Here is a 14,680-nt window from a genome sequence, read left to right as displayed (position 1 = left end):
GGCTACCAAGAAGATCATAAAATCACTTCAACTTGCACAACTCAACCCTATCAATCTTCAGACAAAAACTGAAAGCTTAAGCTCAAGGTGAAGGGAGGGCCATTATTTCCACTGATTTTAGTTTTCCATCTCCAAAATAAATGCACATGTGTTTAATACCATTGCAGATTTAAATTTAATTCTAAGACAAAATCAGAAAACTTTTATCATAGAATACTGTTAGACACAGTTCATAAAGTATCTATAATATCTAACTGACTGAAAATGAATAACAATGTTTTGCATTAAAGGAGGGTCTCATTGGGGGTTCTGATCCCGGATCCCGCTTACTGTTTTGTCAGATTCCCGTATCCTGATTACACTATGTACTTAAGCAATTCTAGTTTTTTTTTGTCATTTCCCAGGTCCCGCTAGACCTCGTTTCCTGTTTTCACGACACAATAATTTGACTTTCACGTGTCACGCTTACAAAAAATCAGCAATCCTGCGTCACGCTTAGACCCCAATGAGACCCACTGGGTTAATCCTGTTTATGTTTTACATAGTTCTTATCAATGAATCTATTGAAAACAAACTGAGAATTCTATGACAGTGACATTTTAATACTGACTTTTTTATTTCACACTTTTGGTTAATGTACATGTTGTACACTGTAAATAGATACCAATAATCAAAATATATGTACAGATATAAATTATAAATTGCCATTTCAATTTATGAAACCTATTCATCATGTTCATTCTTTTTCTTAAAAAAAAGAAAATAAATGTGTTGAAGGAAGAAATAATTTTGTAATGAAACTTCAATTTCAATATGAATATTTTTTATCCATCATTTACTTTCATTTTCATATAGTTATCAAAATGAAATAGTGAAAACTTCTCCTTCAACAGGAAAAACAATACTGATTCCAACATTCTTTTTCAAATAGCTTAATTACATACATTTATCTAAGTTGCAGACTCAGTAGTTTATGAACCCTGACTTTTGACCTATTGACCAAAACATCAATAGGCTATTTTCCATTGTAAATATCTTTCCTCTGACAAATCTCATCCCAATTAAGCACGCGAAACTGCAGTAATCATCCTAAAATGTTTTTCCAACTTTTTTAAATTCTATCCTTTTATTATTTAGTGACCTTGACCTTTAACCTAAATCATTTAGACTTCTCCACTTTTCTATATCTCTAATCTGTATAAGTTTTATTCCAACCAAGCAAGGGAAACTCAAGTAACCATCCACAGATATAAGAAGATGTGGTATGAGTGCCAACACCCATTTTTGCCCCATCTTTTTTTAATTTTCATATTAGTAGTGGTGACACTGACCTTTTACCTATTGATCCCATAATCAATAGGCTTCTTCTTCTTCTCTATTTATTTAGTATGTAAAAGTTCCTTCAAATCAAGCAAGGGATAATCAAAGTTTCATCCAGAAAACATCTGTGTCAGACACCAGCTTCACCAGGGCTTTTCTGGGGTTTTTTTTTTGGTGCAAAATTGATTTTGCCTCGCTCCACTACTAAATAAATTTGATTTTCAACAGTTATCACACCCCATTTCCTTTTTTTTTAAATCCAGGATCCACCCCTGGCATGCCTGGACTTTCAAACATTATGAAAGCAAAAAATTTAGTTTAAATTTTAACATGTATGTTTTGATATTTAAACCACAAACAGAAAGAGGAAATTACAATGACTCTATCAGTACAATAAAAGATCGTTTGACAATAGGTTGACAAATTAAAGATCATACTTCCTATTCAATTATATTTCTTCCTCTTCCTAGACAAAAAACAATATTTATCTTATAAAAGTCAAAGTAACCGCATGTATACCAAATAAGTACAAGTTACTGTTATAAAAATACACACTACTTTTAAGTGTTCTGTTAACCTAGAAAAACCTGTTATTTTGCATGTAATAATGTAATTAGAAATTCAAATGTATTCGGGTTATCATATTGATTGTCAATTGACATCATCATTCAGTAATAGGTAATTATTAGTTTCAACCTCACAAATCACAAAATCAAAAAACCATGCAAACAACATGAACATGAATGTAGCATTTTCTAGAGAGAAAGTAGCTGAATGAGAGATTCTCCTCAGACTCGGATACATGTATATGGGTCAATAGTCTGATTAAAAATCTTAAGTTTCCTGATATTTTTTCTTAGTTCTAATGCACTATCATGAAATACAGTACTTGTCTTAGCAACTGTTTCTGAAGACGAATTAAATCATCTGGGGTCATTAGCCATTATTCTTTAATAGATAATAATAAGTTTAATGAATGAAAAACAGGAAATAACTTTAAAAAAAGTAATATGTGATATATATATCATAAGATGATACACATCATTATGTGACAAGGAAATACATTTACTCTACACATTTTTCAAGTTTATTAATTAACTACACATAGTTAAATGTTTGTGTTAAAAAGTTAGAAAGGAAATAAATAGAGAGTAAATCTTATATATATCACTCATTTTTTTTCACAAAACTAATTAACATTTATATCAGTCTTTGTCATTGGTCCTTCTTACTTTCTTTATATTTTATACAGGGAAATCAAACACAAACTCAAAATTAAACATATTCAAATTTGTCAAGTGTATTATTCAAAGTACAACTAACTTAAAAGCAGATTAGTATTAATAAAAATCTTCCAAAATACAAAGATATTATTTTAAAGATTCCGTATCAACATGATCTTTTATTATTTTCAAGATATGGACAGACATATGTAACCTACTTTTACTTTCACTTTTTTAAAGATGAGTTCAAATAACATGAATAACACTTTCAAAAAATCTTAAATAAAAAAAAAATCCCTGATATGCTTTTTGATTTTATATATAGTAAGAATATGCTGTTTTCTTTGTATTCATATATATTACATGTATTCTTAATTCTTCTTGTGAAGAGATGTGTAATATGTGACAATTACATAGTTATAAGATCAAATAATTCATAAATAATTATTGCTTTTGACAAGTATAAGAAAACAAATTAATCGTCCTTGGAGAAAAACATAAGAATGTAAGGCATGTTCACAATAAAATTGAGAATGGAAATGGGGAATGTGTGAAAAGAGACAACAACCTGACCATAGAACAGACGGAAATGGGGAATGTGTCAAAGAGACAACAATCTGACCATAGAACAGATGGAAATGGGGAATGTGTCAAAGAGACAACAACCCGACCATAGAACAGACAACAGCAGAAGGTCACCAATAGGTCTTCAATGCAGCAAGAAACTTGGATAACTTCCACACCTGGAGGCATCCTTCAGCTGGCCCCAAAACAAATATCTATTTATATTTTATATCAACTTCTATATCTTGCTCACATTTATAAGGTTACAGTTAATAAGATACTGGTAGATACTTGAAAAAAAAAAACCTCTTTGTTAAATTAACATTGTGTCTTATGTTTTTCCAATAATCAAATGTAGACATGCCAGACTTACAACAGGATGTAAACACATTATATTTTGACAATAAAACATTCATGTCTTTTTATGAGGAACAATTTCTTATAGTCAAGAAGTGTGTGATTTAGTCTGCAAAGTGGTAGGATCATCCTCTGTCTCAGTCGGAAGATTTTTCATTTAATATAATAGAAAATCAAAGGATATAAGCCGTTAACTACTCCAATACCCTTTATTTCATTTTGTAAGTTTTTTTTATGTCCGAACTTAAAAAAAGGGGGGTCTCAGATTCAGCTCCCAAAAATGACTATAAGAACTTCACTTAATCGTCATCAAGTAAGCTACATTTATGTCATCAGAGCTTCAATTTAGATTTGATTTTGCTAAAGGCAGATAACACCCTCCTGTGCTTATACTGGGTAATACAACACACTAAAAGGGTAACAGCCTATCTTAGACTACATGTTGTAAAACTGACACACTCCATCAAAAACCTACAGTCTAGCATCATGTATATAAGTACCATCAGAGAGAACACTTACAATTACTAGAGGAAGGTGTGTACAGTGTACAGTACATTTAAAGTCTTCCTCCTATAAATGTCACTATGGATCAAGAAGTCCAACAAGTCAGACATCTCCCTGACTGACATCTGCCATGATGTGAAAGACTTTGTCTATATTGTAATTTGAATGTGATAGAGGATGAACTCCATTTTTTTGTTAGAATGTCCTCTATATGTAACTTCAAGAACCATTTTACATGATTTATTTATTAAATATCTAAAACTAAGAATGCTTATTTCACAAAACTTATTTAAACAGATTATGACAAATGATGAGGATAATTTTATTAAAAACTTATGCAAATATTTGACTTCAAACTTAGAAGTGAGAAATATTACAAGTTAAAATTAAAACAGGTTTTAATGATAACATTTGGTGAAGAGTTATCTTTCTTTCTGCAGTGGTATTACCTGTTAAGTGTTAAAATAGTTATCAAAGGTACCAGACTCATCAGTGACGCTCATATCAAAATAGTTATAAAGCCAAACAAGTACAAAGTTGAAGAGCATTGAGGACCCAAAATTCAAAAAAGTTGTGTCAAATATGGCTAGGGTAATCTATTCCTGGGATAAGAAAATTTACGTTTCGTCCCCGAGGGTATCACCAGCCCAGTAGTCAGCACTTCGGTGTTGACATGAATATCAATTATATGGTCATTTGTATAAATTTCCTATTACAGAACTTTTAAATTTTTCGAAAAACTAAGGATTTTCTTATCCCAGGAATAGATTATCTTAACCATACTTGACATAACTTTTTTGAATTTTAGGTCCTCAATGCTCTTCAACTTTAAACTTGTTTGGCTTTATAACTATTTTGATATGAGCGTCACTGATGAGTCTGATGTAGACAAAACGCACGTCTGGCTTATTAAATTTTAATCCTGGTACCTTTGATAACTATTTACACCACTGGGTTTATGCCACTGCTGGTAGACGTTTCGTCCTCGAGGGTATCACCAGCCCAGTAGTCAGCCCTTAGGTGTTGACATGAATATCAATTATATGGTCTTTTTTATAAATTTCAATGTCATATGTATTGCAAGAAAACTGCAGCATATATATATATTGATAGAACTTTTAAATTACAATGTCATATGTTTTGCAAAAATATTACAGTGCTAGAACAATTATAAATTACCATGTCATCTGTTTTGCAAGACAACTAAGTGTTGGAAAGAAATTATAAATTACAATGTCATCTATTATGCCAGACTCCTTTTGTAGAGCACTGATTAGTCATAATTACAAATTGATGTCACATTATCTTAAAAGCTTAAAACTTTCAAATGACTAACTAGATATGTCTATATATTGCCATTGTTATTTCAAATCAAAATGTTATCAACCCCCATACAAAATGGATATAAAATATTATACGTAGATATTCAAATGTCTGCATATTGTTTATCAATCTGTTAGTACTTGTACCATGCTCAAATATACTGTCATCCTGGTTTATACTTACGACTAAATGTGTGTGGTAAACTAATGTTATACTATAATATCTTGTTTATAAATGATCAGATGATACACAAATAATATATTCTTTCAATAAATACAAACCAGGACTTTTACAATCTGCACAAACATTATTTCCCGGTTTGTTTAATAACTCCAGAAGTGTGGCTCTATTCCGATCCGCCATCTTGGCAGGATTAATATTATTCTAAATATAGTATCAGGTGATTTTTACGCCCAATATAGTTCATAGGCGGGAGTGTTTAAAATAATAAAATCATGAAGGAAAATTTCACTTTTCATTCAATGTTAGGACTTATTTTTTATTGTGATTAATCTATTAATAAATTGTGATGTATGATTGCTGTTTAATCATTTACGATTCGAGTGCATCTGTCTAGTTCTAAGGCCAAGGTAAATTTTGTGCATGGGAACCCTTAATAAATATATGCGATGGAAATAGTCAAAGGTAGTTTATATTTTTACGTCACTGTACATTTCCACTGTTGACTGATATGCTTTACCAGAGACATATATATACACACACATGTGGCTGTGGTTTTACATGAAATGGAAGATATGAGGGGGGATAGGACCTTTATCGGGACTCCGGGATCGGGTGTTTTTAAGCTCGGGATTTCGGGATTGACCCTTTCGGGATCCGGGAATTCTTTTTTTTCGATTTTCGGGACCTCGGGATTTAGTGATTTTAAGCCCGGGATTGCGGGATCTGATGTTTTTTAGCCCGGGATTTCGGGATCAGGACCCCTCCTACCACCCGGCCTCAGATATTAATGGGTGTATGAATTTTCAACAACGGTGTAAAATTCCGTACACCCCTGATTACACCAAGATAACGAATTTATTTCTTATGAACAATTCTATTACTCATTTTTAAACCAGGATGTAAAAAATTTCCAGTTATTTCAATGGCGAACTTGCTGTGCATTGTCAACTACTTTTTTTCTTTATTTTAGGGACATTTTTTTTGTCCTTTTGAATTGTGGAAACAAAAAATTAAAAATATTTTTTTTTATTTTTTCCTCAATTTTTTTTTTTTTTATTTTTTTACTTTGATTTTATTTTTATTATTTTTATTTGTCAAATTTTCTTTTTTTTATTTTTTTGGCAAAATTTTAATATTTAACATTTTTGTCAAAATTTTATTTGTAGTTTTTTTTTGGCAAAATTTTATTTATCCCCGGGTGAACCAGGGTGGGGTGTTATTTACACCGCGGTTATTAACCAATCAGATTGCAGTATTTCTGCTGCATAAGAAATAAACTTTCGTATTTACGGCATGTAGTTCCAGGCACTTGTCTCAGATTTTGAGATGGGACAATGAATGGACTATAGGATCAAATATGTCAATTACTGAATTCCCTACAATTTCTTTCAATGTGCGTGTGATATATTTTCTAGATCACCAATGTCAACCATTTTAATATTTCGAGATGATAAAATTTATAAGAATCATATTAATATGGATTGGTTGACGGTAAATATCCCATTTTCAAGAAGCATATGGTATAATTTATTGTTTCACTTATCACATATATAGTTTTGATGAATTGTGTCTTGTTTATGAGGGCATTAACTGTTTTATTTACTTTCATTGTAAAGTGGTGTTAAAAGATGCGGACCTTGTAGAAGACACCATATTGATATACTGCATAGGCGGATCCAGGGGGGGGGGGGGTGGGGGGGCCTTGGTTGGCCCGGCCCCTCTTCTGTGGGAAACTTTTGGTTGATTATAGGGAATCACTGAAGCATTACTGGAGCGGTTCCCCCTTAGGTCAGTCGGGAACCTCATCGGGACCCCCTTTTACAAAAAGTTCTAGATCCGCCACTGTACTGTTCTCAGAAATAACCAATAACAGTATCATTTTGGAAATTGACGGCAAAAATTTTCACTCCTTCGTCGAATGCGGTCTAATCTCATGAATATTATTGAAGGCTATACCCAGGAATATTAATGCCGGCTAGCTTTACACTAGATAACATAAACAGTACTGCTGTTGTTGTTTTTGTTGATTATAGACTTTTTCGCAACTTTGTAATTTAAACCAAGAATTGTATAAAATTCATTGCATGAAAAAGGTAATTTGTCGATATTTTAATTTGATCAATCTATCGAACTATGACTACAGGTTTGTGGTATGCCAAGTTCAGCGGCTTATAATTTGTCAACCTAAACGAAGCTGTTTACCATGAATCTAAGTAAAAATTGAAAACTTTTTGAAAATGACACTACTGTGAAATAAAGTCAGGAGAAATTTACCCTTCTTCTTTCTTGCTCCACAATTTATATGTTCGTTATAAAATCGTTTATGAATAATTTTACGGAATTCCTACTGCTATTATTAGCGCACCTGCAATTGTAGATCTTTTTCTAGAGTTATGAATATTCTTTCTGGGACAATCTTTAATTATACCATTCTGGAAAAAAGTAAATAAACATCTGCTTACACGATATATTTACCTTTATGCTTAAGTCTTTGAATTGTAACTATATACGTTATGGGTTTTGCATATTCAAGTTATGGCCGTACGATGACCCTTAATTGTTTTCATCATTGTCCCCTGGTTTATGGATAATTAGCAATATAACACCACGTCTTCCCTTTCTTATTTACTGCTAATAATTCAGAAATTCAGAATTTGTTAAACCTGGTCAAGTTATGTATGAGTGATAATTACAGTCATTGTGTCGTCCATTTTTAGACAAAAAGAAAAAAAAATATTAGATAAACATCATTGTCGATTTCAATATTGAATTGTATAGTGGAGGAAATGTTTTTTTTATGTAGAATACCGCCAAGACTATGAAGTGTGCTGACAGTTTTACATCAGATGTTTAGAAAAATGTTTACAACTTTAGGCTGTATCTCATAATATGGCGGAACGCCGTAGCTGCCTTATGTTAAAAACTTTCATTATATGATGGTACTTTGACATTATACGATGGTACTTTGACATTATACGATGGTACTTTGACATTATATGATGGTACTTTGACATTATATGATGGTACTTTGACATTATATGATGGTACTTTGACATTATACGATGGTACTTTGACATTATACGATGGTACTTTGACATTATATGATGGTACTTTGACATTATACGATGGTACTTTGACATTATATGATGGTACTTTGACATTATACGATGGTACTTTGACATTATATGATGGTACTTTGACATTATACGATGGTACTTTGACATTATACGATGGTACTTTGACATTATACGATGGTACTTTGACATTATATGATGGTACTTTTTCATTTTGTAAAGACAAAAGGAATCATGCGAAATTATAAAAAAACAAAATGGAGGAATCACTCATATTGAGTGTACTGAGTGAAGAAGGTTGGTTTGAAGCATGCGTTTATACATTTTGGGAGAGAAAAGATACCACCAAACATTGTGGGTATGCTTTCGAGACATGAATTAGAAGCTCTATGAGTTTCAAATACAGCAGACATGATTAAGCTTCGAATTGAGTGTATTACATTTTAGGCTATCAAACTACAGAAACTTTAAGGAAGTTCGGGACCTCCTAAATTTGACATAGACAAATCTACACTTGAAAATTTACTTGATGATTGATTTTTGATCTCGGATGTAGCAAAGCTTTTACTTGTATCTGAAAGTACAATATATCGAAGAATGACACAGTTTGATCGGAGTATACGTACATTTTCAGAACTTAAAGATGATGACCTTGATGTTGTATTGGGAGAACATATTCAAGAGTTTCCTCTGTGTGGTAAAAATATGCATGAAAACTTTGGAATAAATGACTATTTAAAGTGTTTGGGAATTATTACAAGAAATTAAATTTTTTGATAAATTAACACAAGTTGATCTTTAAAATTTCAGCATCTTATATTTTGTAATAGCCTGTGTTGGCTAGGATGCACTTGGTCAGAACCTTGCTATGAACATTATGAACATTTCTTTAGCATTTGATTTTATTGTTAAAGATATTTTCCACAAGATCGCTAACATAGATTGTTTTGACCTCGATTATGACTGACAAAATCAGAGTACGGATTCAATCTATGTACACACTCGTGCTCATTTATGAACATGAAAACATACAAATACATGTACAACACTGTGTTCAGTCTTCTACGATGACAGCACCCATATTACAAAGTGAACTACACCATTGTACACAAAGTCTCATACATTATCTCATGGTTCATATGAGTGAAGAAGGTTGGTTTGAAGCATGCGTTTATACATTTTGAAAGAGAAAAGATACCACCAAACATTGTGGGTATGCTTTCGAGACATGAATTAGAAGCTCTATGAGTTTCAAATACAGCAGACATGATTAAGCTTCGAATTGAGTGTATTACATTTTAGGCTATCAAACTACAGAAACTTTAAGGAAGTTCGGGACCTCCTAAATTTGACATAGACAAATCTACACTTGAAAATTTACTTGATGATTGATTTTTGATCTCGGATGTAGCAAAGCTTTTACTTGTATCTGAAAGTACAATATATCGAAGAATGACACAGTTTGATCGGAGTATACGTACATTTTCAGAACTTAAAGATGATGACCTTGATGTTGTATTGGGAGAACATATTCAAGAGTTTCCTCTGTGTGGTAAAAATATGCATGAAAACTTTGGAATAAATGACTATTTAAAGTGTTTGGGAATTATTACAAGAAATTAAATTTTTTGATAAATTAACACAAGTTGATCTTTAAAATTTCAGCATCTTATATTTTGTAATAGCCTGTGTTGGCTAGGATGCACTTGGTCAGAACCTTGCTATGAACATTATGAACATTTCTTTAGCATTTGATTTTATTGTTAAAGATATTTTCCACAAGATCGCTAACATAGATTGTTTTGACCTCGATTATGACTGACAAAATCAGAGTACGGATTCAATCTATGTACACACTCGTGCTCATTTATGAACATGAAAACATACAAATACATGTACAACACTGTGTTCAGTCTTCTACGATGACAGCACCCATATTACAAAGTGAACTACACCATTGTACACAAAGTCTCATACATTATCTCATGGTTCATATCAATCAACTCAAAAGTTGTTTGTTTGCAATTCCATTAAACGAAATCATCCCCTGCCACTATCTATGATGGAAGAAATGTGTCAAAGTTACAACAATTATTTTACACCATATGTGTAAAAGTCAAATATCTGAAGCCTAGGTAAAAAGATATAAACAAGCTTGAGACGTCAAGTTAACACTTAAACGGTTATTTGACCTGACGGTCACGACACACCTTCTGGCAATACACTCATGTGCCATACATCTAAAGTCTAGGGCAAAAGACAAACAAGGTGTGTCCTGGACAAGCGTCACTGAAAAGAAAGAGAGAGACTAAAACAACATGTCTCTCTTCATCAAATAAAAGACATAATGGAAGTCAAGTTCATTGGAGCAATTGTTTGAGGTTAGGATAAGTGCTGATATAAACTTACCCCACCTTTGCTTGTGATCTAAATGCATACTCAAACATTCAAATAATCTCTTTATTCAAGTAACTTTTTAACAACTTCAACTAAAGCTAATTAATACAAACAATCAAATATAAAATTGAGAATGAAAATGGGGAATGTGCCAAAGAGACAACAACCCGACCATAGAAAAAAACAACAGCAGAAGGTAACCAACAGGTCTTTAATGTAGCGAAAAATTCCCGCACCCGGAGGCGTCCTTCAGCTGGCCCCTAAACAAATATATATACTATAGAACAGTGATAATGAACGCCATACTAATTTCCAAATTGTACACAAGAAACTAAAATTAAAATAATACAAGACCAACAAAGGCCAGAGGCTCCTGACTTTTTCAGGCTGATTACGTAAAGATTTATCAATTAAACATTTAAGAAAAAGTGGGTTTCATCTTCAACCTCAATTTTTATTACAATGTTTTATTTCTCTTTAAATTCTGTTATGTCTACTCCTCTTTATTTCCAAGAAACGGTAACTTAATCGCATTTAGCAATATTCTTTACCTTTACTAATCAATATTAACGTCAAAATATGCAATCTTTAATGACCTGACAACAGTATCGTAACTATATCCCTTCTTAATAAGTCTATTTAAAGGTTTTGTTAGTTTTTGAGGTGAATACTGACACCTTTGTGCTTTATAAAGAATATTTCCATAAAAAATTGGATGTGAAATACCTGAACGTATAAGAAGTCTGAATGTTGAGCTATATTTACGAATGGTGTCCTTATACCGATGATAAAATTTAGTAAATGTTTTGACTAGTTTGTGATATCGAAAACCCTGGTGTAATAATTTTTCAGTAATACATAAATTTCTCTCGTTAAAATCTAAAACATTGTTACATACACGAGCGAATCGTACACGTTGAGATATATAAACACCGTAAGATGGTGTCAAGGGAACGTCACCATCTAAAAATGGATAATTAACGATAGGAAATGAAAAATCATCTCTTTTATCATAAATTTTAGTATTCAGCTTTCCGTTAGTGATATAGATATCAAGATCGAGGAAAGGGCAGTGGTCATTGTTAGTATTAGCTTTATTTAATGTAAGTTATATAGTCTATGTACAAATAATGTGCTCCCCAACAAATATGGGCACTTCCATGAGGGGACTCTATATGTGCCTGTACCAAGTCAGGAGCCTGTAATTCAGTGGTTGTCGTTTGTTTATGTGTTACATATTTGTTTTTCGTCTTCTTTTTTTTTTTATATAAATAAGGCCGTTAGTTTTCTCGTTTGAATTGTTTTACAATGTCTTATCGGGGCCTTTTATAGCTGACTATGCAGTATGGGCTTTGCTCATTGTTGGCAATCATACCACATCTTCTTTTTTATATCTCATACGTTCAGGTATTTCACATCCAATCTTTTATGGTAACATTCTTTACAAAGCACAACAATGTCAGTATTCACCTCAAAAGCTTACAAAACCTTTAAACAGATTTCTTAAGAAGGGATATAGTTACGATACTGTTGTCAGGTCATTAAAGATTGCATAGTTTGGCTTTAATATTGATTCACTTATAGGGTCTTTGCATCGGAACTAAACACATTTATTTAAAAAACAGTTGTTGGCATGACACGGGTTATGTTCTCATATATTTTATGATAGTATGATACTAAACCCCTAACGGGAGGGATTGTGCCTGATATTCATATGATGAAGACATAATATTTCAATCAGTTTAATTGAGGTCTGGAGCTGGTATGTCAGTTAACTGCTAATAGTCTGTTGGACATTTGTTTGCTTAACATTCTATATTTTGTATGTCCATCTTAATGAATCCATTACAAAAGAATATAAAAAGGTTATATGACATATTTCCCGAAGTTACCGTTCAAAGGGAATTAACCAAGGATATTTTTCTATCACAACTTCCCTTCTGTTAGTGTTCTATCTTCACCCTACACTACCAAGAATTTAGTCACACTTTTCTAGTATTGTTCTACCCTCTGGCAAATCAGTACTGAGCGGTAACATGATACTGCTTATTCTTATACTTATATCTATACTTTTCATAACTTTATGGGTTCAATACCGATTTTTCTCTACCATTTTAGTGTTGATTTTTTTCTTATGTTTTAGTACTGATTTTTTGAATTATGTTTCCGTTCTGATTTTATTCAGTCATGTTCTAGTTCTGATTTTTTGAGTAATGTTTTTAACAAGTTTCAGTTCTTATATGTATGGTAAGTACCGTTTCAAATACTAATTTTTAGCACTTTTCGGTATTGATTTTTTTCAGTAACGTTTTAAAACAGTCACTGTGGTTTTTAAGTACTGTTTCAAGATTTAATCACAGACTTTATTCGGTACTGATTATTTAGATACTGTTTAATAATAAGTATTTCTGACTTTACTAAATGTTTCTAAAATTAAAATTAAGAATGGAAATGGGAAATGTGCCAAAAAGACAACAACCCGACCATAGAGCATGCAGACAACAGCAGAAGTTCACCAACAGGTCTTCAATCAACGAGAAACTCCCGCACCCGGAGGCGTCCCTCAGCCGGCCCCCAAATATATACTAGTTCAGGGATAATGAACGCCATACTATACTCCAAATTGTACACAAGAAACTAAAAGTTAAAGTAATACAAGACTAACAAAGGCCAGAGGCTCCTGACTTGGAACAGGCGCAAAAATGTGGCGGGGTCAATCAGTGGCGGATTCAGATGGGGGCGTAGAGGGCGTACGCCCCCCCTTTTGCTGGCACTTTTTTTTTATAAAATGATTAATAATCAGCCTAGACTTTGTGAATTTTGTTGTGTATTTAATTTTAATTAATGCGACAGTTCTCCACTTATAAAGATATTTTTCGCTCGTATTCACTGTAATATATTATTGATATGTAAAAGTTATTTGATTCGCTACGGTGGAGTTGACAAGTATGTCGAAAAAAATCCGTCACTCAGTCAATTACAGTAACACATGTGTGGCCTATATGACTCCATGTGACGAACGTTATTCATAACTTCATTTTCGTTTCCAATTCATTTGTAGCCTTTTGGTTGATTTGTAACCCTTGCTTCCATTGTTAGGTGAAACATTTCAACCAAACATTTCAATGGAAAAAAAAATCTAGTTTGTTTTTACTCGTGTCGGTCGTATTGTAAATTTCATTGAATAGCAGTATATCTTGTTCACAACAAGAAATCTGTAAAGTTATGCTAACTAACCATACAACAAACGGGAATTTCCCATGTCCATTATTTACTGACAAATTCCACTTCAAATATATTAAATAGTACATAGCTTTGGATCCATTCAATCATTTTATAATAGACAATCAATGTAGAGAATACGGCACCAAAAATGACCAGCCCCTACACTTTAACTAAAATGCATTTTACGCTTATTTTATGTTTTTTAGCCAAAAATATGGTCCCCAAAATTTTTTAGCCTCGCTCCGCTCGGCGATATTCATTACTTCGCCCCCCCTTTCCAAAATCCTGGATCCGTCCTTGATTAAACATGTTTGTAAGATCTCAATCCTCCCCCTATACCTCTAGCCAATGCAGAAAAGTAAACGCATTACAATACGCACATTAAAATTCAGTTCAAGAGAAGTCCGAGTCTGATGTCAGAAGATGTAACCAAAGAAAATAAACAAAATGACAATAATACATAAATACAGACTACTAGCAGTTAACTGACAGGCCAGCTCCAGACTTCAA

At 32.5% G+C, this 14,680-nt stretch overlaps 1 protein-coding gene across 10 annotated transcripts in view; it reads right to left on the bottom strand.

Annotated features, from left to right (window-relative positions):
• LOC139489572 (arf-GAP with dual PH domain-containing protein 1-like) overlaps positions 1 to 5,675 on the bottom strand; it is a 28,972-nt gene extending 23,297 nt beyond the window's left edge. For 4 of the 10 annotated variants that reach the window (XM_071276140.1, XM_071276141.1, XM_071276142.1 and 1 more), the window contains exon 1: positions 5,573 to 5,664. In XM_071276140.1, coding sequence (XP_071132241.1) covers positions 5,573 to 5,654 — 82 coding nt within the window. In that variant the 5' untranslated portion in view covers positions 5,655 to 5,664. Of the gene's footprint in view, positions 1 to 5,572 lie in introns of all 10 variants that reach the window. The other 6 variants (XR_011656203.1, XM_071276145.1, XM_071276146.1 and 3 more) reach the window with 3 other exon arrangements.
• Between the last annotated feature and the right edge of the window lie 9,005 nt (positions 5,676 to 14,680).

This window comes from Mytilus edulis, chromosome 9 (genome assembly GCF_963676685.1).
Source record: "Mytilus edulis chromosome 9, xbMytEdul2.2, whole genome shotgun sequence".
Taxonomy (NCBI): domain Eukaryota; kingdom Metazoa; phylum Mollusca; class Bivalvia; order Mytilida; family Mytilidae; genus Mytilus; species Mytilus edulis.
Note: the sequence above shows the minus strand (reverse complement) of the source record. Positions and strands in the feature narration are given on the sequence as shown.